The sequence below is a fragment of the Bipolaris oryzae genome (genome assembly GCF_000523455.1).
Source record: "Bipolaris oryzae ATCC 44560 unplaced genomic scaffold scaffold_71, whole genome shotgun sequence".
Taxonomy (NCBI): domain Eukaryota; kingdom Fungi; phylum Ascomycota; class Dothideomycetes; order Pleosporales; family Pleosporaceae; genus Bipolaris; species Bipolaris oryzae.
In genome coordinates this window covers 77819-96507 of record NW_006911347.1, presented here as the reverse complement: position 1 = coordinate 96507, position 18689 = coordinate 77819, and the positions used below count along the sequence as shown (strand labels likewise).

The following is an 18689-nucleotide window of genomic DNA, read 5'->3' as shown; positions in this document are numbered from 1 at the left end:
CATGGCTCTCATCCAGACGAGCCTCATCTGGGTGGCCTACGCCGTCGCCGTGGGCCTCCTCTTCCTGATCGCGTCCACCTTCGTCTACGTCTATCAGAAGCCGCGCGATCGCGCTGCCGCTGTCACCATTGTCTGCATCTTCACCACGCTTGCCCTGCTGGCCACGGTCCTGCTGATCCCCGTTGACGTCGCTCTCGTCTCGTCCACATCCCGCTCTAGCCTAGGCCGCAAGAAGGACTGGGCTACGCCAGACAAGGTCGACAGCATCCTCTACACCCTGCGCATCGTCTACTACTCGCTCTACTCACTTGATGCTGTTCTCTGCCTGCTCGTCATTCCTTTTACCTACTTCTGGTATGAGGAATACGACGAGGATGCCGCTGAGCACGGAGAGCAGACTGCCGGCCAGCGCATTGGCGGCGCCATCAAGTGGACACTCGGTTTCCTTGTCTTTGTCGTCGCCATCTTCCTCGTAGGATTCTTCGTGCCCTTTGCAAAGCAGGCCAAGGACGACAAGCGTCTTGATCTCGACTACTTCAAGCACCTGCTGTCTGAGAACCGTAAGCACAGCCAAGGCGCACTTCAGACACAAGCTAACAGCCCTCCAGATGGCGAACGCGCTCTATCCTTTGGGCTCGGCCTGCTCATCACAGTCGGAACCGTGCTCTATGTCCTTTATACTGGCGCTGGCATGGCACTACTGCCTGTTGCCATGATCAAATCGGCACCTTCCATCTCGGCCCCCACCCTTGCCGCGAACACTGCCTCTCAACTCGAGTCCAACCGTGAGCGCCAGAGGCAGCTTGAAGGCCGGAGTCAAGGCCGCGAGGGCGGATTGGATAGCCGGGATAGGCGCGAGCTAGAGGCCCTTGTTCGCGAGGAGCGCACTCTGATCCGCCGCGAACGTCTGGCAGCCGAGTCCAGTGGTGAGGACCGCCATTGGATCGTCAAAGCCTGGATCAGGACAGAAGCCTTTTTCCGCCCGCTCAAGCTTCTCGGCGGCCTCATCCTCCTCGTCTTTGCCCTTGTCATTTTCGCTAGTATGCTCATCACTGGCATTGACAAGGCCAAGAACTCCATCTGCGGTGCTCACTGCGGATACATTCTCGGCCACATCAACATCTTCCAGCCTCTCAATTGGATCCTGGTCAAGTCTTCCAAAGTCTTCCCTATCGACTATGTTCTGTTCCTGCTCCTTGTCCTCTTCTTCTTCTCCGCCTCTGTTGTCGGAATCGCTACGGTCGGCATCCGCTTCCTCTGGATCACCATTTTCAAGATTCGCAAGGGCCATACTTCGCCTCAAGCTCTCCTCATGGCCACTGTACTCCTTACGCTTATTGTTCTCGCCATCAACTACTCAGTCGCCATGGTCGTTGCTCCTCAGTACGCCACCTGGGGTCCTCAAACCTACTGCGACATGAAGACCAACAGCCTTGACGAGCAACCCGACTGCACTGAGCACAAGGATCTTATCAAGCCCTGCAGCGAACTTGCTACCAACCCCTCAGCCCAGCAAGTCTGCACGCCCTCTGTCCTCAGCACCTTTATCAACCGCGTCACAATCAACTTCCCCTTCTTCGGCGTCGTGCTCTTCTGGGCCCAATTCGCCTTCTTGGGCATCTACCTTATTGTCTTCGTCACCACACTATTCAGGGCACCCACTCTCGACCAGGAGCAAATCGATCGCGATCTCGAGGAGGAAGAGGAGGAGGGTCTGCTTGCGAGCACCGGCCGTAGGTTCGGCGCTGCATGGGGCGATGCTACTGGTCGCGCTAGCAAACCTACAACCGCATATGGTGCTACCAGCGCGAGGAATGAGGAAAATTAGTTTACACCCATGGCTTTCTCTTTGGTATGCCTCTGAGTAAGGCAGTAAAATTGTTTTCTTTTTTCTTTTCTTTTTTTATGCCTTGTATTCTAGTACAGCGCTGGAGGCTTACATGTCTTCTTTCCATCCCTTTATGTATTTGTTATCCTAGTTCCTACTCGCTTTGTATTTCTGCATCTTCACTGTTTTCTTCTTCTTCTTCCCAAGTCGCTGATTAGCTCTCACGCGAGTCAAATGAAACAAAAAAAAATTAAGTTCCTAGCGTAGCAATGGGTTAGGATCAAATTATGCCAAATCTAAAACATTTTCAATTCATTGACATATAAAGTTGATATATCTTGGTACTCTTCAATCTTTTTTTTTTACATTGTAAATTCGTCATCTGCAACATGCTCCATTGTTCCCTTTGCAACATCATTTCTATATCGTCTATACAGACAGATTCATAACCCCCTCCCCCCTTGGCTCTCTAAACCAACCAACCAATCGACCATCCCTCCAGGTGCGCCGCGGATCTTTGCGTGGAAGAGGTCGAGCCATGCGTCCTCTTCGACCTTCCATGGCTTTTTCTTTTGCTATGTGTGGCGTGTTGCTGGGCGACTGGACTTTTGCTCTCAAACATCTGTTGGATTCCTACGTTTCACCACTGAAGTCTTTATATAAGATTTTTTTTTACGTTGTTTAGAAGTGGCGTTGTAGGATGGTAGTAGGATATGATGTGTCTTTCTCTTTCCATGAGCAGACTTCTCTTTTTTTTTGTCGTGTTAGATAGAGTATGGATATGTGAACATGTCCGCATGATATAGAACATCATGTAAGTCTTGCAGTTGGCTGTTTTTTGCCCAACAGGAGTGGAGGAAGGGGACTGCTGGGACAAACGTGCAACCCTCGATATTCCTTGTTCGCAGGGAAGATTGTCCAGATGCGCTTATCGGTTGTATCGAATAGTGTTGGACGAATTACTCGATTGTATATATCTTGTTTTTGGAATGGCACTGTTCAGACACGATATCGGTGTGCTTTCGTGGGTCCGTGTTTTGTTAGGTGTGTTGGGCTGAAGTGTCGAGTATACGAGGCCCGGATGATAAAGTACCCGCATCCGTATTCGTATCGGCGGAGATAAAATTCCCGATGGCTTCCCCGGGTTCGGGATAGAGAGACATCAGACGGGAAGGTGGTTCATCCCTCGTCACCGTCGTCCATGATGTCGTCATCGACGTTCTCCTCTCCATCCATAGAACCGTCCTCCTCTTCTCCATCTTCATCTTCTTCTTCTCCATTTTGCCGTCCCTGAACCCACGTCTGCTCGTCCTTTTCCCCGCCCTTAAAAAACAACACAACTCCAGTCTCCACCGCGCGCTTGGCTGCATCGCTGAGCCGCTGCGAAGTACGGACTTGGCATTTCCGTATATATTGGAAATACACCGATACCTCCAACCCCCTCGCTTTCACAGCATCTCGCGTCGAGGTGATAAGCGCGACATGCCCCGCCGCCTCATCCGCCTCCTTCTCTCTCACAATCGTGCTAAACGCCTCCAACCGCGGGGGCAGCAGCGCTAATAACTCCCCCTCACCCGCGGTATCAACATTTACGAATATCTTGAGAGGGCAAGCCATGCTGTGCAAACAGTCAAAATTGCTAAGCGAACCCAAGACGCCAAAGTCGTGGCCTTCGGGGTAGACCGTCTTGACGATTTCGGCGTCCGAAGCGTCGGAGAGCGAGAGACGTTCGAGACAGGTACGGTGGTGCTGTAGTGCGGTACCTAGCTGGCTCCAGGAGTGTTCTGGGAAAATGGATAGCGGGTTGGAGTCTGCAGCGAAGGGCTCCCAAGGGGCGGTGTGGAAGTTGTATTCGAAATGCTCTAGGGAGTGAATGGAGGTTACGAGGTGAGATAAGGCGGTGATGTCGAGCATTGCGCGGTGTAAGAAGAGTTCTTTGATGGGGCTTGTGGAAGGCGATATAGGCCAGGATTTGAAGGGCGTTGTTTGATGGAAGCCATCTAGTTGGAGGTGAAGGAGTGAGGGAAGGCGGAAGAGGCTGGACAGGGATTCGATTGGGAAATTCCTTGACGCCAGACGCCTGGCTTTGATGCAGAGGTGGGTTAGTTTTGAGAACCGGTTGCGGGGCTCGAGTGATGGAGCAATGGCTTGGTTGAACAATCTTAGCCAACCCGCTGTTGTAGTCCTTGTGCTTGCTAGCTCGTCGTTGTCGTCGGTTTTGGCGAGATCGACCCCCAGCGTTATCCAGCGAATGTCGTGTCCGTTCTTGAGGACACAGAGGAAAGCTTCTCTCTCAGATTTTTTGTCTTCAGAATCTGTAAAAGCATATACCAGCATCCGCACATTTCTAGCCAATGCGGGCCAGCGGGAGATCGCATACGCGTCCCCATGATGCGGTCGAACACCCCCCACAGTTCCGTATAGCAGCTCTTGAGAAATACGCTTACAGCGCCTGTTTACCCGGCAGAGTCTTGCCAAATCATCCTTTTGGTCTTTCAAATGCTGCAAGATGTAGAGGAGAAGCTCTTCTGGTAGACGGCTAAGGCTGGCTTGCAGTTCTCTGGCTGTAGAAGCCCCTTCTGGATTTTCAGGGGGTTCGTGGTCGTCTTTTGTGGTCGCTAAAATAGATTGTGCGAAGTCCGACGGGATGTTTTTGCTCGATACGGCAGACTTGCCCTTTTGCAACTCACCCGCAACATGAGTCCTTCTCATTGCGAAATTGGCGAATTCTCCAAGTTCGTGTATGTGTTAAAGAAAAAACTTTGAATATATAGAAAAATTTCCCACTGCCGATTCAATTAGGGCCGTCGTGGTGAAACCAAGCATAAGAACCATGTTGTTGCGAATTCCAACCAGTGGAGTATTAGGCTGACGACGTTCCCTCACCGGACCGATTGCTTCCTTCACGGTGAAACCCATTGGCGCCCAGCTGGCTGGTCAGGTGTCCTGCCCCTGGAGTCAGTCGACCAGCAAGTCGTGTGAAAGTGACCGGATATGATTTTTTCTGCGTAGGCGGCCACGTTGCATCATTGGTGAGCTCCAACGGTAGAGCTGATTTCGGCATCCCGATGGCTGATATTCATTCGGGTGTGCGGGAAACGTGTGGTGAAGTGAACGTGTTGTTGGTTGTGTGAACGCGGAAGGGACGATGATCTCGCGACTCACCGCCCACCAGTGCGTTTGAACGCATGCTGCGTAGGTGAGAGGAGCGAATGGATGCGCATGCGGTATACGGCATCTGCCAAAAGCGTGAGTTGGGTTAGTAGATATGATGTGAAAGAGCTCTGTCGTGTGACTGGCAACCAATGGTAGCAAACCAATACTGAGAGATCCGCAAGCAAACCTTTGACAAGTAGATGGTGGTTTGCTACTCGCACAAACGACGCCTGTTTGTACCCGATGGCCGGTGAGAAGAGCGCCAAACTTGCTGCTTCTGTTGACATGTACATGCGTGCGAATGGCGAGATGCTTACGTGCCGTGCTTGAGCCGTGGTTGTGCCAAGTGTCAGCACGGCAATGCGGGATACAGCCGGCAGTCTTGTCTTGATGGATGTCATATTCTTATTTTGTCTTCTCTGTTGGCTCTACTGCTGTGTCTTTGTCTTCTTTTTCGAGGCTCTAGTGTACAGACGTTCAAGTTTCGCCAGGGGTAGCATGTACGTACAAGTACAACATCATTTGCACGAGATCGGGTTGACTACTACTTAAAATACTGCATTCAATGCCGCGGCGCTAAACCACTGGCCTTCTCGAACGGCCGTAGAAACATATTGTCTCTGTATAGATGCGCAAGCCTTTTGACGATACCTTGGGCTCCTTCCTTACTGACGGAATACACAGGCCGCGGGAACGTCTGCAAGCGCATGCCAATGCTCAACGCCGAGAGACTGCAGTTCGCACATTCCAGTTCTGTATCTTCACTCCATCGCGTTATCTTCCCCCAACCGGGTTTCGGCTGCTTCCATCCCAGCACTTGGTAATGACCTCAATGCCGAGCGACTCGAAAAAACTCTTGGACGGCGGGCTAGTGCGATGCTCTCGAGTCAGGTGTGCCAAACTTCCGAGAGACCGAAGCTCCGAGCCAGCGCGCGCGCACTACTACTATACTACACAGTGTGACAGTACATCTGGGGTATAATCACCTTCCCCAAAGGTCCTCTTTCCCCTGTGGCGCTCATGGCTGGCGTTGCTCGTAACACTGGCCAAGGCCGAATGGCAAGCTGAACCCAGACGGACTCTGTGCCGGGCAGTCCAGCAAACGCGCTCCGAGCGAGATTCGGGTTCGCCGTAGGGTAAGACTTACGTAGTACTTCTCCAAGTTGTTTTTTCTGCTTGGCGAAACACGGTCCAGTTAGAGCCTCGACGAAACACCTTCTGGAAAGAGTTAGCATCGCTTCGGGACGGCTACATGAACGTGCATCAGTAGGACCACAGCAGAACCCCTGCCATATTATCGCAGGATAACAGTCACGTGACCAGTTTCCACCTTCCGCATAGAGCATGATTGCCAAATTATGCCCAGACTGACATCAATTTACCAAGACATTAACATAGTATGGCGGTTGAATTGTGGCAATGCTGTGGGCGGGCTCATAGGAGTATTGCAAGGCAATCTATGGGCACCAGGCTTTTATATATACCCATAGAGTCCTAGGTAGAAAACTTGCTCATTCCAGCTCAATTGCACTCCACACACTCGCAAAGTAGCCAATATGAAGTTCTCAGTTGCTGCATTAGCGCTTCCTGTTGCGGTCCAGGCTGCCTTCTTCTCCAAGTCCGAGTATGCCTCTGGACAGGTTCATCAGAAGTTGATGAAGCTGAAGAGTGTATGTTTTCTATGGACTGCTTTTTTATTGTTTTCTGTTTTCTAACTTGTGTCACAGGATCAATGGGAGCGCGATGTGGCCGAGGGCAAGCAGGATCCCACTCAGTGGGACTCCTTCTCTACCTTGAAGAAGGGAGCATGGGCACCGGGCAAGAACGACACGCGCATCCCTTGCAAAGATGGCCTCGCCATCGCTGAGCCAGGAAACGCGAACCAGACCTACCGCTGCAAGAACGTTAGTAGCCCTGCAACTCGATTAGCCAAGCAATGCTTGTACTGACATGGAACTAGATGGATCTCTACGACTTCATCAGCCACGCCGACATGGGTGGCCCAGAAGGCCGAGGATCCTCTTCCTGGGGCTGGACTGCCGCCAACGGCCGCGAGTTTGGCATCGTCGGCCAGTTCTCTGGCGCCGCCTTTGTCGAGGTCCTCAAGAACGGTCAGATGGTCTACCTTGGCCGTCTCCCCGCTCAGAGCGAGGGTTCTCGATGGCGCGAAATCCGTGTTCTGAACGACTGGGTCATTATCGGCTCTGAGGCTGTCGGCCACAACGTTCAGAGTAAGTTTACAAATTATTCATTCTACATACATGACATATGACTAACACGTGACAATAGTCTTCGACATGAAGAAGCTCCTGACCGTGGACCCCGCCTCCCCCAAGACCTTCGACCCCAAAACCGACCTCGTCGGCCTCTTCTCCGACCTCCCCATCGGCCGCACGCACAATGTCGTCGTAGACTGGGACCACGACTCCATCCTCGCCGTCGGTGCCCAGCCCCGCAACGAGACCTGCAAGTCCGGCCTCAAGTACATCGACCTCTCCAACCCCAGCAAGCCCACCTCCCCGGGATGTGCAAGCAGCGACGGCTACGTACATGATGCCCAATGCGTAAAGTACAACGGCCCGGACCGCAGCTTCCGCGGCCGCAACATCTGCATAGGCTACAACGAAGATACGATTACCGTGTATGATTCGACGTTCAAGAACGGAAACCCAGCCTCTGAAATCCTATCCACCCTCTCCTACCCCGGCGCCACCTACTGCCACCAGGGCTGGTGGACCGAAAGCAACTGGCACCAGTACGTGCTCGTCAACGACGAGCTCGACGAAGTCGAAGCTGCCGGACCCGGTGCTTCGGGCCGCCCGGTCACCCATATCATCGACCTGACCGACCTCCGTAACCCCAAGGCTACCGGAACGTTCTTTGCGACTGACCACAAGTCTATCGACCACAACTTGTATATTGTGGATGGTCTTGCGTACCAGAGTAACTACGGCGCGGGTCTCTGGGTCCACGACGTCAAGTCTGTGAGCAAGGATCCTACGGGCAAGGGCGTTACGGTCGAGGGCTTCTTTGATATCTACCCTGAGAATGATGCGGCTGGCGGTAGCGTTGAGTTTGTGGGTACTTGGTCGCACTTTTTGTTCCCGTCGGGATATGTGCTCGTCAGTAAGTTTTATCCTGGACTCATATATTTCAAAAAGGCATCGAATACTAACTGTGGTTGCAGATACCATCGAGCGCGGCGCTTTCACCGTCAAGCTTAACAAGGGCCGAGGTGCCAGGCGCGGTCGCGGCCACGGCGGCAAGTCCCGGTAAACGACTTAACACTGTAATGAGTAGGGGGTCGAGCGGTATCCAGCTCAGTCTTTTCTCCCTTGATCGAAAAAAAAATCGAAGAGTTGATACTATGACATCACGCTTCTTTCTAATGTTTCATGTATATACCATATACCCCTTATTCCCAGAAACACATATCAATCACCCTCGAAACCTCCCTTTTTTTCGAAAATCCCTCCCTTTCTTGTTTTCCAGTGAGGAGAAAAAAAATGAACGTGCACCAACGAGTAAGATGCTGCCACAACAAACGCCCCCGCCCCCCAGAACCACGTGTACGTATATACCGTACAAACCTAGCGATCATCAATAAAAAAAACCCGCAACAACCGAGAATCTCTCGTCAGTTTGCATATGCATACATCCAAGACTAGACTCTCTTTGCCCACCCCAAAAAAAGGTTAGCTGATCTAACCCGCTTCTGGAGAAGGGGGAGGAGGAGGAGGGTGTGTATGTGCTGTGAAATACTACGAGTAACACATCATTGCCTAGTCCGGTAACTTGACTAACTTAACTACGCAAAGAAAAAAAAAAGAAGAAGATTAGACTTTGGTGTAGCGTGTATATATGCATGCGCCACCCCTTCTTCCTCTTCCTCTTCTTCTTCTTCGTCTTCTTCTTCGTCTTCTCATGCAAGGGGTTCGAGAAAAGGTAAAAAAAAAAAAAAAAAAAAAAAAAAAAAGAAGGCGATGTTGTTGTACAAAAGTAAGTCACATGTAGACTGGGCATTTCGCAGCCGGTATCGGGGGAGAGGGGAATGGGGAAGGGGGAAGGGGGTTTCCTCTTGCATGGCGTTATCGTCTTAATTAGGTACAGAATTGGGGTTGTTGTTGTTGTTGTCGTTGTTACTGGAATGGGTGTGTGTGATGAGGAAATCGTGTTATGCCTGAGTGGCAATTTCCCCCCGGTCCATTCCGATTCGGGAATTTCCTATTTCTGAATAGTATGTTTTTGTATGTATGTATGTGTGTGTATGTGTAAGCTGCTAGGGCAGAAAAGGTGTTCCGCGAGTAGGGGGAGGTTTTTTCTTGCCGAGGTGAATTGGTAAACGACCAACCATGAAGGATTGAGATGATCACCGATAGTTCAAACAAAAGAGAGGAGTTATGTTTTTTTTTTAATTTGTGAAATTTATTTCGGCATGCATTGTTCAAAAAAATGCAGCTGTTTACCAGAAAAGTTACTCGCTAACGACAGATGACCGCCCAACCCCACTTGCTATGCCAAAAAAAGTTGCAAAAGCCAGAAGAAAGAAAGAAAGAAACATGGAAACCGGATTTTCTTTTTGCGCAGACAAAGAAAAAAGCGGTTATCAGCTTTTGACCGATTGGACTCGTAAACAAAAGACGTAAAAAACGAGTTTAAGAGGAAACCTCGCGTTTTTGCTTTTTTAAGCCTTCCAGATTCCAGTTGAAGAGGGAAAAAAAGATAATGAGAAAGGTTTAGAAGAAAAACGCCATTACAAGTTTTGTAATACTAGTAATTCTTCAGCGCCAGGTTCCTATGCAGAAGGAGGGAGGACTGTAAAAGAATATGGTGTTCGTTGAGAGACGTGACGGAATAAACGAAAAGAAAAGCTCCTACAAAGAGTTCTCCGTTTGGACCAGTTCCTCAAAGGCGTCTCGCCACTTGCGGGTTTCCTCCTTGGAAGGCCTGGGCAGAGGCTTGCGAGCGTATCCACCGTAGCCGTAATGAGCCATGAGGCCAGCCTTGGTGCCGATGATGCCGCCTTGAATGGCAGCCCAGTCACCCCTAGCCACGACAGCCTGGAGCTTGCGTGCTTCGGCGAGGTGGCCGGCCTCGAACAGTTCAACTAGCTTGACGCACGTCTTGGGGGCAATGTTGGCCATGCCGCCGATGATGCCGGAGCCACCTCCAATCAGTGTCTGGAGAGTGAAGTCGACGGATCCGCCCATGCACATGAAGCCAGAACCTGGATCGGAGACGGTGGCTGCGCGTGTTGCTGATGCAATGCGGTTGAGCTTTCCGGTGTTGCCGCAGGTCAGCTTACAGCCGACGATGTTGGGATGCTGGGCCAATTCGATGATGACATCCGAGTTGAGATCAAGACCCGAAACAGCACCAGGGTAGTTGTAGATGAGGATGGGGATAGGAGACGCAGTAGCTACATCGTTGAAGAATTCCTTGACAGTGTCCTTGGAAAAGAGGCCCTGGTAGTATGCTGGTGGCAGTACCAGGGCGTAGTCTCCGCCAGCGGAGGCTGCCTCTTCGCAGAGCTCGATGGCCTCGCGAGTAGACTGGGCGCCACAGCCGACAATGATGGGCATGTAACCAAAACCTGCGTCGTCGAGAGCCTTGCGGGTAGTGTTTGTGATGAGGTCACGCTCCTTGTGCGACAGGTGGACAGCCTCGCCATTGGATCCTTGGGTGGTGATGCCAGCAACACCAGCCTTTGCCAGACGGACTGCGTGGCTAGCTACCGTTTCGACATCTACATTGTCCGTAGCTGGGTCGAAGAATGCTACGGTGGGAACGTAGATGCCAGGGACCAGCGCCCGCCGGATACCAACGTCAGCAGAAGTCATTGAGTTGGAGTCGATGTCGTTGTAGCGGTCAGCCAGGTAGACAGATTGCACAGGATGGTGGAAATCCGAATCTTGAGTGAAGCTGTTGGCAGGAGAAGGGGCGTCGTGGTGTGGTGACATGATATATCTTTTTTGAGGGTGTGTGGAGAAGAAAGTAGGCTTATATACTAGCAAAGGCTTGTAAAGAGAAGCGAGACTTTTGGGAAAGAACTAGCGGTACGCTGAAAGGAAAAAATGGGACGAATACGTCAATGGTGGATGGATGTTTGGTCAAGAAGTCAGATAGCGCAGGTACTTAAATGTTTGCAAACGCCGGACCTGGCCTGGCACACTCCCAAGGGCAACGACGAGCGTGGGGGTCCAGCTGACGGCTTTGTCAGGAGAGCTAGCTCGTGCAGGCATTTCAGGGTAACGAGTAACGAGCGTGTCCGAGAGGGATGAGCCGGCACTTGGGGGTGAAGGGCAAAGGGGCGGTGACAAGCGTAGCCTGTCCGAGGCAGTCATGACCTGCACGTAGCCGATGCCAGGCACCGCTGGCTGGGCTTAGTTTGCTGGGTGGCTTGAACGGGTCCAATGAAGACAGGGCGTCTTACTGATTGAAGCGGCGTTTGTTTCTTTTCGCTCGTGCAGCAACAGGAGGGCAGGGGTGGGGAGGCTGTGACGGTCGGATCGTGGCCGGATGGGAGAGAAAGGCCAAGGGCAAGGGCCAGGGCAAGGGGGAGCAGCGCCTTGTGACGATCTCTGAGGGTCCATTGGGGTCTGGTGATAGGCTGGGGGGGCGCCACTGCTGGCCCCATGCGAAGGGTTGGCGGAATCAAAGGAGCGTTGATGGATACCGTTCGGGCGTGGTAGTGTGGGGGTGGGGGAATCGTGGCCGTCCGGTGTACTGTGCGAATGGGTGCGGCGCGTGTCCTTGTCCTCCTCACACCATCTGGTGATGCTCATCCCCCAGGCCCAGTCGCCCCAGCCGCCGCTAGAGTTCGGCGGGTCTTTTTGCTCCGAGTGCAGCAGAGCAGATGCAAAGGCCAAGGGAGACGAAGGATTTTCCAGCAACGCTGCAAGACGTGGCAGGCCGTGTGAAGCAGGCTCCTGTCACCAGACCATGCGGCACCAGGCCGGCCGCCGTAATCCCCATGCGACCATGACATGGCCTCGAAACCTGCCGAAAAATAGTGGAGGCACACACATACGTACGTGTGTATCAAACATGTGCCTCGTTGTTGCAGAGCCTGGCCAAGATGATGACGATCGATTGGAGTCGGGAGAACCCCCACGCCCATTACTCTTGGTGGCGGGGGGGGCCCAGGCCCGAGCGTCTTTCCTCTGAGCCTCTCCAACAACACCTTTCCACGCAGTAGATTCGCCCGCCAGCACCGCTAGGTCCATGTACTACCAGCAGCATTGAATCGTGTACCTAGCCATCTAGGCCAATTGTGGCAGCAAACGTGTTTGCACCATGCCAATGCACGCCTATGTCGACATATGAACAAGGGGCAGAGCGCGGGGAAAGGTGCCGAGCATACTACACTACACTCCACTACACTACACTCCACTACACTACACTCCACTACACTACTCGACATGCTCCATCCAGACTTACTTTGGCATCATGACGGCGGTGAGCAGGGTCCGTCGCCATGGCTCTAACCTTGCTTTTTTCCTTGCAATATCGAAACGATACGAGGGGGGTGAGACGCCTCCTCGTGGTACCTGATCCTCCGTCGTGGACCGTGGACCGTGGACCGGTGTATCGCTGGCCCCCCCCCACGCAGCCGCTTACCCCGACAATGGCAATCAACTTCGCCCCAGACAAGTCCGTCTCCGAATCGTCCCGCCAAACTCTGCTGGGTTGGCGATACTGCTCTACGTGTACTCTACGGGCGCAGTTTCTTTGTTCTGCGCATGTCCAGCGAGCGGGAGCATTCATCAACATGCGCGCTGCCACCGACATGTCATGCACCCCGGCGACGCCGTCATGGTGGTACGATGATTGGAAAGTCTATACCTACTGCGTCGCCAGCTGAATGTAAGTATGCTAGCTCTTACCTAGTCTATCTACGTGGTCTCTTGACCCAGAACAAGTCCCAGCAAGTACAAGACCAAGACTGGCAAAACCACCCATGACCAGCCCAGCACCCGCCATCCAGAAAGCAAAAAATACACAGCCTCGCTCGGAGCGCCAACCGAGCCCCGAGGCCTGGAGCGATGCGATGCAGCCAGCAAAGACCGACGCTATTACCCCACATTTTGGCGATCCTGGTTCCCCGCCTTCTTACCACGTTCGAACACTCGCCGCACACGTTGAACTCGCCGCCGCACCAGCCTTCTGACTCGCATACCCTCCCCAAGCTTTCCATGCCATTGCTCTTGTCCTCGTGTACCGCCATTCCATGCATTGACGCCCCGGGATATGCATGTCACCCCGGGAATGGCCGTCTTGGATGCTGCCCAAGTCCCGTTATCGTGTGCTGGACAAAAGCCATCACGAGACACCTTTGAACTGCACTACTTTGCTTCTTTCTTCACCGCAAACACTATATTCTACCAACCGACACCTTCAATTGCCATGAGCAAGCAGCACATCAAAAAGTCACCGCTCTCTACCCAACAACAGCCCATCTCACGCCGGAAATAGCGATAAAGAGGGGTGAGGATAAGGGTCAGGCATCACCTTGGATCATGCGGGGCACATGCAACCCTGCGAAGCCAGACCGTTGTCCATGTCCACATCCATCGGCGAACTGCCCAGCCGACGGCATTCGCACATGCTTTTGCGGAAAACATTTCTGACACTCGTCACCATGACATGGTCTCGTTTCCACATGTCATGGGCGTCCACACACACACCGATACTGCCTTTGTACATACTGCAAGCCTAAGCGACAGAGAACAAGCACAGATATCCCAAGCGCACACGCCCGTCGCAAACTCGGTCTGGCCTCGGCCGGCAACGCCAGCTACAGTTGGGAGTACTGGTGTCCACGTCTTCGCCCCCCCTTTTTTGCTTTACCTGTAGTTTGTCGATCATTTGTCATGGCTGTTCGTGGGGGTCAATTGCCATTCAACGTCTGCATTAGGGAGAACGGCAGTTGTGGCCGCTACTTGTTTGCCACCCCAATTCCGTTTAGCAGAGAGCCTCAACATATCGCAGCCAAGCTGATCGGACGGGATCTTCTCCACTGTCTCGGCGTGGGATGTCGCCTATACCCACGCTCTTCCTCCCAACCTCAGGCTCGGGTAATCTCTATCCGTCTGTTGTTGCCTCTCCCAACAATTCAATCGTAAAACGCAGTTGGGGCTGAATGATATTGCTGACACGGTCAATGGCTGTCCCATTGCTGAGAACGTCGTATTGACATCTGGGCCTTGCAGATCGCTGAACAGGTGATATGCTATAGGATGGATTGACATTACGATGGGCAGCCTGAGCAGGGGTCAAAATTGGAGACAAACAAACCCATGCAACAATTGGCTGGTGTCTTTCGAGGTTGAAACCACTGCTTTCCACGCCTTTCGACAACTATGCGAATTCGCATGGGATAGGCCCATTATAATCTTGAATGCTACAATTTCTCTCCACGGATGTCGGAATAGGCAGTTGCCGGACAGCCCTGATAAGTACAAAGATCAAGTGCTAGCATTTCCAAATGCATTCCTACAGACTAAGACTTGACGTCTAGCCACAGACAGTCGATACACGCTAGAGTCAAGATTTTTCACAAACCCACCCGTGCAAGCGAGTATCTGCAAGGATCCTACATCTGGTCAAGCCTTCCACTCCATCGACCCATGACAAACCAAAAACACCATGTCTATCCTAGTTATTTGCTGAGCAGCGCTTGCGCGTAAGCCACAAATTCATATCAATACTCAAATATGGCGGCAAATCCGGAGTGTAGTCGTATCGGGCCATACTGGTGCCATCGGCGTCAGTGGCTGCGCGTATATGGCGCATGTCTGCGGTCTGCGCCAAGTATAGCACATGCGCATCATAGATCCTCAACAGATCGTATAGTCTTACCCCATTACGAAGTATTATCATGCATACCTGCGAGCACGGGAATACTTCTCGATCTTGCCCGACAGCCTATGTGTCTACAAAAAAGGCATTGTCGGTTTGGAGGAAGTTATCCGCGCTTGACGGATATAGTTCGGGTAAGGCGGAAACAATACATTCAATGCAACCGGGCAACATACTATCAATTTACTTCAATTTATCTCGAGTAAGCACACTGTTTCTCAGCAGTCGTCCAGCTCGCGTCTGCATTCAGCACAATTCCGTATCACAACTATCCTTCTTCCAGTATCTCGACACGAACACGCCAAACCAAGTTTTGAAGACCTCCACATGTCAAAAAACTCTTCCAGTCTGGGGTTCTAGTCGCATGCCCCTCGCAAGACCCTTGCGCTCAGCCGTGTAGTAGTACATGTAATGTGCACATGTTACCAAACCTCGGTCCGAAAAGACATTGCAGATCTTCCACCAATCTCGCTCTCCACTATTACAAACCAACCAGCTCGGCAAAGCACATTGCTTCTCTGAACGGTATGCACTTCCCCAGCTCTTGGCAACCACCGTTTACGTCCAAGTACATACATGACATGTCGCTGTTTATTTGGTTCACTGATAGTAAATTGCGGCAAATGCGAAAACGCCAGTGAGCTAGACGATTGTACTAGAAATGACATGTGCGAGAACTTGGTTTGTGAGTATCTCGTATTGAAGTTGCAGGATGCATTGCCTGATGAAGCAATATTGGACTCGAGGCGTCATGCGCATTGAACATGAACTCACAATCTTGTAGAAATTGTGTTTTGACATCTACGTCATCGAGAGCATTTAGACTCCGAATGAGGCTCTAAATCAGCACTACCCTCTTGGGATAACCTCACTACACTACATTCTTCTCAAATAAATACAACTGCAGTGCTATCATTCATGTACTCTAAAATAACCATCTACGTCCCCAGACTACTATACAAACAATCGAAGCATGCTCACCACTCGCCCGCATCCCCCGTCTCACCCCAACCTACCAAACCACTGTTAACAAAAAGGCCATATTGAAAACGGAAACCATACCCATTGCACCCAACCCTCCAACCATCCTTCGATCCACCACCTATCGTCATCCCACCCGCCACACCGCCACCTCCAATTTCCCATCATCTCCCCCAACCGTACCCCAGAACCCTCGTCAAACCTCACCCCCTTACATGACCTCCCGCCCTTCCCCGTCCCCAGTCTCCAGTTCCCCCCCCCACGCCCTCTCTCTCTCTCTCACTCTCAACCCAACAAGCCAGCGCAACCGTTATTTCCCCCCCTTTTCCTTCGCTCAACCTTGTTTTGCCCAACCTTGTTTCGCTCAACCGTGTTTCATTTCCCCACCCACCCGTCCACCCGCGCTTGACGCAAACGTGGGGGGAGGGGGGGAGGATGTTCCTGTACGGGTATCTCTAAACGGACAGCCGAAGTTAGACCGGGGCATGAGCTTTGCTTCACCGCGTTGAGCAGGATTGCTCCGATCGGGACTTTTTGTTGGTCTTTTTTTTCTTTTTTTCTTCTTCTTCTTCTTCTCTCCTCTTGTGCTTTGGGGAGGTATTGGCAAGGTTGTAAAATGAGGGTTGGTGTCGTTGTCGTCGGAGTTTTAGATATGCAGGTTGCGGACGTCATGTGTTATGCGCGCGCGCGTGGGGGGAGGGGAGGGTTATGGGCCGGATGGCTTTTGGGGTCACGTGGAGTGGGTGGGTATATCTGGAAGGTTAGCCATGTATAGAGCTTTCTTTTTTTTCCAATGAAGGATGTGTTGGTTTGGGTTGGGCTTGGTATGGGGATGATGATGCGTAAAGTGGAGATTGTACATGTCCTTTTTTCGTTTTTATCAGGGTTAAGGAAAAAAAAGGGCGCAAACGACGCGTAAGTAGGCGATGAGGGCGGTCATCGTTGAGGGCGTATGTGTGTATGTGCTGAGTTATTGCCGGGATAGGCGCAGAGCGGGTGAGCGAATCTCTTCATCTGTGTGGTTGCGGGTTACTTCCCGTCTTGTTCCGAGGTAAGCGGCGGATGATGTACTTGGGGTTTTTTTGTGCAAGGTGGTTATGGCTGAGTAAGAGTGTCGGCGCGGAAGTGACGGCCTGTGGTATCGGACCGTCTTGGAGGTTGTTGGTGTGGTGGTTCCTTGTGGGTTGATGGTTTAGGTTGATTGTAGGATTAGTCGGTGTTTCGGACATTACGCTTTCCCGCGTGAGCCAATGGGTATTTTGCTGTTGGATTATTGACTAACTTATCTGTGTGGTGAAGGGCATGTTGTCTTGTTGCAAAACACTCCGCCCCTGTTCCGAAGAAAACATGCGCCGCTGTTAATAGCCTTGGAAACCTATTATACACTTTCACCGCTCAGGTCATCAAGTAGCTTTTGTGCCGTCGGGCTATAGTAATGGTTCTATTAATGTTATCCAACCATTTACAGAATAAACACTCGTGCCTTTGCCAGCAAGTGGCACGCTGTAAAATCCATACACCAAGTCAGCAACTCATCGCTACAGTGTTGCTAGTTCTGCCCTAGAAAACTACCACTATCTCTGTCACGTTAGTTCCAGACTTGGATCACTTCCTTTGTTGAACAAACTTACTCACTTTGACCTTGTCACCCAAACCTACCACCACATTGTGAGAGGGATATATCCGATGCCCATGTGTTTCTGAGAATCTACCCGCAACAAGGCCCTGCCCAGGCCCCTCAAGAATCGCGCGTAATCAGGCTGTCTTTGACTACCACGGTTTTCTCAGCACCTGGCTTTATAGGACGTTCTGGCTGCCATACATTTGGTACTGGCACATCGTTTCGCAGCCCAGCTATCCTGACGTTGCTCCAAACTTTTGTTGCCGGAGTATTTTTAACTTTCGCCCATATGTAAGCCAATCTATCCATACCCCTCAATCGTATTCCAACAACTGTATGCGTTTCCGTTGCGATCCTTGTGTGAGGGCGATCTAGCTCTGTCCACCGCTTGGCGTCGTCTGGGTGTATCGGCTGCAGCGCGATGCTGGTTCGTTGGGCGATGACCGCCTCCTTGATAGCCATGCCCGTCCCAGGCCCTGAGTGTGTTGGAGGAAGAAGGGAATTGGTGACACGACCATCCTCTTCGTGTGCACAGTCTGTCAACTTGAAATGAAGAGCCGAATCGAGACCTATTCTTGCGTCCGGCAGCTGGCCGCCGTCGATGGTACAAGAACGGCCAGACTCGAAAAAGAGCTGGATGGTCGGGAAGAAAGTATTCATGGTCCAGTAGATGATTTCTAGCCCTCATCAGTCTCGTCGTTTCCACATATGGTATTGGTTGTATGTACTTTCGTCGATGAGTTGGTTAGCCAGGACTGTCGCTCCAAACTCGGCTGTGTGCCCCAGATTGATGCTTAGGGGAACAAATCCGCCTTGAATTACGGTTTCCACCGTCGTTGCTGCGGATCCTCTTCGCTCGTCGTCACTTGCCAAAGCCTCGCTGAGCTCGTCCCGGGGTCTCAAGGGCAGCCCAAGCTTGCGCCGATTTACCTCGCGCCATAGATCTTCGATCGGGCATCTGTAATATTCCATATGACAGAGTTACTAGCGGCTTGTATTGGGGTCTTGGTAGAGGGTTGAGGCGCGAGATCTCACGCTGTGCCTCTAGTTGGTAATCGTGGCTATCAACCAGTTAACATGTGATTGTAAACGATAAAAACACTAACTGTGACCCAAATTCGAAGTGAATGAGTATACTCAGGTGCCAGGGTAGTGTTTGTTTTCACGTGCTGCTTACAAAATCAGATACTCTCATTGGGAAGGAGTGGACGTCAAGCGATCCACAGTGAGTGGAAGGGACAC

The 18689-nt window shown here is 51.8% G+C and overlaps 6 protein-coding genes across 6 annotated transcripts; 3 read left to right on the top strand and 3 right to left on the bottom strand.

Annotated features, from left to right (window-relative positions):
• Nucleotide 1: 1 nt before the first annotated feature.
• COCMIDRAFT_26606 (uncharacterized protein) lies at nucleotides 2–1828 on the top strand (the record flags this gene model as incomplete). Its single annotated transcript, XM_007690097.1, has 1 exon — nucleotides 2–1828. The coding sequence occupies one exon, from the start codon at nucleotides 2–4 to the stop codon at nucleotides 1826–1828; it is 1827 nt and encodes a 608-aa protein (XP_007688287.1).
• Nucleotides 1829–3007: 1179 nt separating this feature from the next.
• Nucleotides 3008–4540, bottom strand: COCMIDRAFT_5593 (uncharacterized protein; the record flags this gene model as incomplete). The annotated part of the gene is made up of 1 exon (XM_007690089.1): nucleotides 3008–4540. One exon carries the CDS (start codon nucleotides 4538–4540, stop codon nucleotides 3008–3010), a length of 1533 nt encoding a protein of 510 aa, XP_007688279.1.
• Nucleotides 4541–6540: 2000 nt separating this feature from the next.
• On the top strand, nucleotides 6541–8260 carry COCMIDRAFT_37065 (uncharacterized protein; the record flags this gene model as incomplete). The annotated part of the gene is made up of 5 exons (XM_007690106.1): nucleotides 6541–6654; nucleotides 6712–6888; nucleotides 6945–7215; nucleotides 7274–8110; nucleotides 8172–8260. The coding sequence occupies 5 exons, from the start codon at nucleotides 6541–6543 to the stop codon at nucleotides 8258–8260; spliced, it is 1488 nt and encodes a 495-aa protein (XP_007688296.1).
• Nucleotides 8261–9858: 1598 nt separating this feature from the next.
• Nucleotides 9859–10944, bottom strand: COCMIDRAFT_26603 (uncharacterized protein; the record flags this gene model as incomplete). The annotated part of the gene is made up of 1 exon (XM_007690096.1): nucleotides 9859–10944. One exon carries the CDS (start codon nucleotides 10942–10944, stop codon nucleotides 9859–9861), a length of 1086 nt encoding a protein of 361 aa, XP_007688286.1.
• A 1667-nt stretch (nucleotides 10945–12611) lies between these two features.
• Nucleotides 12612–13154, top strand: COCMIDRAFT_26602 (uncharacterized protein; the record flags this gene model as incomplete). The annotated part of the gene is made up of 2 exons (XM_007690095.1): nucleotides 12612–12805; nucleotides 12875–13154. 2 exons carry the CDS (start codon nucleotides 12612–12614, stop codon nucleotides 13152–13154), a joined length of 474 nt encoding a protein of 157 aa, XP_007688285.1.
• A 4410-nt stretch (nucleotides 13155–17564) lies between these two features.
• Nucleotides 17565–18419, bottom strand: COCMIDRAFT_96265 (uncharacterized protein; the record flags this gene model as incomplete). Its single annotated transcript, XM_007690122.1, has 2 exons — nucleotides 17565–18124; nucleotides 18176–18419. 2 exons carry the CDS (start codon nucleotides 18417–18419, stop codon nucleotides 17565–17567), a joined length of 804 nt encoding a protein of 267 aa, XP_007688312.1.
• Between the last annotated feature and the right edge of the window lie 270 nt (nucleotides 18420–18689).